This window comes from Pteronotus mesoamericanus, unplaced genomic scaffold (assembly GCF_021234165.1).
Source record: "Pteronotus mesoamericanus isolate MK-2021 breed Mesoamerican mustached bat unplaced genomic scaffold, CSHL_Meso_final scaffold_232, whole genome shotgun sequence".
In the NCBI taxonomy this organism is placed as follows: domain Eukaryota; kingdom Metazoa; phylum Chordata; class Mammalia; order Chiroptera; family Mormoopidae; genus Pteronotus; species Pteronotus mesoamericanus.
The window spans coordinates 28,912,786-28,916,318 of record NW_026555311.1 but is presented as its reverse complement, the minus strand read 5'-3'; the positions used below and the strand labels follow the sequence as shown (position 1 = coordinate 28,916,318).

Genomic DNA, 3,533 nt, shown 5'->3' with positions numbered 1-3,533 from the left:
GCCATATGGCAGACTACCCACCTATTTTGGTCATTTAGCTACCACCAAAGAGCTTTGTGAGCCAAAGCATTCTGCTTACTGATGTCACTGCTGCCCTTTACGGTAGTTGGGCCCAAAGACCTTGTCTTTGGCAGTTAAATGCCACCACTTGGCCTCTGCTACTATGGGGCCCCATAATCCCATGGAAATCAGTGGGCCACTGTCAATGGTGACATCCCCTGCAGTCACACCTAGCCTATAAAAGAGAGCAAATACAGAGCTTTCCAAGGAGGTGGGTCTCTTCATGACAGGAGTTGGTTTCTGAAATTTTCCTGGAATCTAGCAGGGAAGAGGAAATGCAGGTTACATGTGTGAAATCCATGCCAATGTTCCTGTCTCCTTAAGCCTTGGATTTCCTCCTCTACATGATGCTGAGAAAGCTTTCCAGTAAGAGCACCCATGTTGATGAATTTGGTCTGACCTAGCATTATATCCATTCTTCTTGTTCTAACATCTTAGAATGAACTCCCACACATGTTCCCCAGGTTTCTGATGACACATGTAAGAAAACTGTGGCAGTTTTTTTGGTGTGTAAACTATGTTTTCCTGGGTCACAGTGTGTGCCTATCCTGTTAAAATATGCTGATATTTAACCTTGGTTATGCATCTAATCATATAGGGAGTGGTTGGGTTGAGTGGTTAAGGAGAATGAAAGATCCCCTTCAAGGCATCTGCCCCAGATAGGGTTTTCATGGGTATTTAAGTAAAGGGGGGGGGTTGGAAAAAAAGGTAAAAGGACTCATGGACAACATTGTGATGATTGATGGGGGGAGAGGGATATAAGGGGACTAAAAGGTAATGTAAAAAACAAATACAAGTAAAGGAAGGCTAGTTTTCTTGAACTTAGTTTGCAAGATGCTTCCACAGGAAAGAGAGGCCTAGAGACTAAATCCAACCATAGTTTTCATTCAGAAACTCATGCAGTTAAAATTTATGTTTAATTTCCAGCAATATCAACCCTCTGGGTAAAAAAAAAAAAAAAAGATTCTTTTAGGCCTGCGATGAAGCTTTCCATTTCTCTGACTGTGGCTTGAGCTGAGAGTCAAAAGATTTGAGATAGTCATTTTCTTTCTAGAAGTACTCAAATGCACTCAGAAAAATCAATCTCATACTGCATTCCTTGTAGTCACCATTGACTTCCATAACAGTCAATTACAACCATCTGGACAATTAAGACATTTGCTTCAGTTTGCACTTTATTAAAGTTGAACACAGGTGATTGATTGTAATGTCCCACCGTGCCGGCAGTGGCTAGCTTCCCATTTCCCATTGGCAAGTTACTCAGCACTTGTGCTCCAATCCAAGGGTTTGACAAAACCAATGCCCAAATTTCTTCTTTGCAGGTCTAACTCCTAGGGTTGCTCCCACTACCAATTCTGAATCAGTCTGACTGTACCAGAGAAAGTTGAAGAATATTTGAACACAGACAGTTTAATATAAAGAATTATTAACTATGGCTGGATGATAGGGACAAAGAGAACTCTAAAGAATACCCTAGGGCTGAGTGGACCTGGAGAACATTATACTAAGTGAAATAAGCCAGTCAGAGAAAGACAAATACCATATGACTTCACTCATATGTAGAATTTAATGAACAAACTGATCTAACAGGCAAAACAGAGACAAGCTCAGATGGAGAGCAGATGACAACTAGTGGACATGGGGTGGTTAGGGGGTGGAGGATTGAACAAAAAGGGGAAAAGACTCATAGACATGGCCAACAGGGTGGCATTTGCTGGGGGTGGGTGTAAGGGGACTAACGGGTAATGGAAAAAATACAATAAAGATTAAATTAAAATAAAAAAGAATATCCTAGAGCTGAGAAAAGAACCAAAGGAAGAAACAAACTTGAAAGGGGTCTCTCTCCTCAAACTGGGACTCAAACCTTCTTAGAGCAGGAGTGGTTACAGCCCACTGGTTGATGGCCAAGTTGCTGAGTGGCTCTCTACCAGAACTGGTCTATAGTTATTAGACAAACAGGAAATACTCTTCTTGTGGGCAGGAAGACTGAGCCTCACCAGTAAACCACAGTCAAGACTAGCAAGCATGTGGGCAAGGTTGACACACAGCTCTAGAGTGCAGCAGAAGGAAGGCTGGTGACGGGCCTGCAGGGATTTAGGACATCAAGAATCCATTTGCCAGCTGGGGCCATGAGGCCTGATGTCAGGAGGGCTGCAGTAAGGTGGTCACTGAGAACTTGTCTTTATGTGCACAGCTGGTATATTAGTTTACTAGGGCTATCATAAAAAAGTGCTGTACATGCCACTCTGTGGAAAGCAGCTGTGTGTGCACTTTGCCTGCCATAGCGCATCCCTTACAGTTAGAAACCTTCCTCAGTATGTGTCCAACGAACTGCTGGAGGAAGCCTTTTCTGTGTTTGGCCAAGTGGAGAGGGCTGTCATCATTGTGGATGATCAAGGAAGGTCCTCAGGAAAAGGCATCATTGAATTCTCAGGGAAGCCGGCTGCTCAGAAAGCTCTGGACAGATGCAGTGAAGCCTCCTTCCTGCTAAATTTCCTCGCCCTGTGACTGTGGAGCCCATGGACCAGTTAGATGATGAAGAGGAAGTTTCAGAGAAGCTGGTTATAAAGAACCAGCAATTTCACAAGGGGTGGGAGCAGCCACCTAGATTTGCACAGCCTGGCTCCTTTGAGTATAAGTATGCACTGCGCTGGAAGGCACTTACTGAGGTGGAGAAACAGCAGCAGGACCAAGTGGACCACCACATCAAGGAAGCTCACGAGAAACTGGAGAGGGAGATGGAGGCTGCTTGCCATGAGCACCAGGTCATGCTAATGAGACAGGATCTGATGAGGCGTCAAGAACTTCGGAGGATGGAAGAGCTGCACAACCAAGAAGTACAAAAACGAAAGCGACTGAGCTTAGGCAGGAGGAGGAGCACAGGTGCTGTGAGGAAGAGATGCTGCGACAGCAGGAAGAAATGATGCAGCGACAGCAGGAAGGATTCAAGGGAACCTTCCCTGATGCGAGAGAGCAGGAGATACGAATGGGCCAGATGGCTATGGGAGGTGCTACGGGCATAAATAGCAGATGCGCCATGCCTCCTGCTCCTGTGCCTGCTAGTACCCCAACTCCTTCAGGACCTGCCACTATGATGCCAGATGGAACCTTGGGATTGACCCCACCAACTACTGAAAGCTTCAGCCAAGCTACTACAGTGGAAGGAATAGGGGCAATTGGTGGAACCTCTCCTGCATTCAACCATGCAGCTCCTGGAGCTGAATTTGCTCCAAACAAACTTCGTTGATACTAATAAAATTGCATTGTCTAGTTTCCCAAAACCTGTAAGAGAAGGACCCTTTTTGGACTAGCCAGAATTCTATCCTGGAAAAGCGTGAGGGATTGCTCCCAATAGTTAAGTCTTCCCTGCCTGTACTACTCTTGGGAGTACACTGGAGGCAGAGGGCAAGGGAGGGGTGATATTTAACAAATGAATTCTGTGTGGTATATCATTTAGTCATATTTCTGTGGTG

The 3,533-nt window shown here is 45.1% G+C and overlaps 1 protein-coding gene across 1 annotated transcript; it reads left to right on the top strand.

Annotated features, from left to right (window-relative positions):
• Positions 1–1,570: 1,570 nt before the first annotated feature.
• LOC129085401 (non-POU domain-containing octamer-binding protein-like) lies at positions 1,571–3,307 on the top strand (the record flags this gene model as incomplete). Its single annotated transcript, XM_054591810.1, is given in 4 exon segments — positions 1,571–1,595; positions 2,297–2,548; positions 2,551–2,913; positions 2,916–3,307. Coding segments are annotated over 4 exon segments (1,032 nt in total), but the record flags the coding sequence as incomplete, so codon positions are not given.
• Positions 3,308–3,533: the final 226 nt, after the last annotated feature.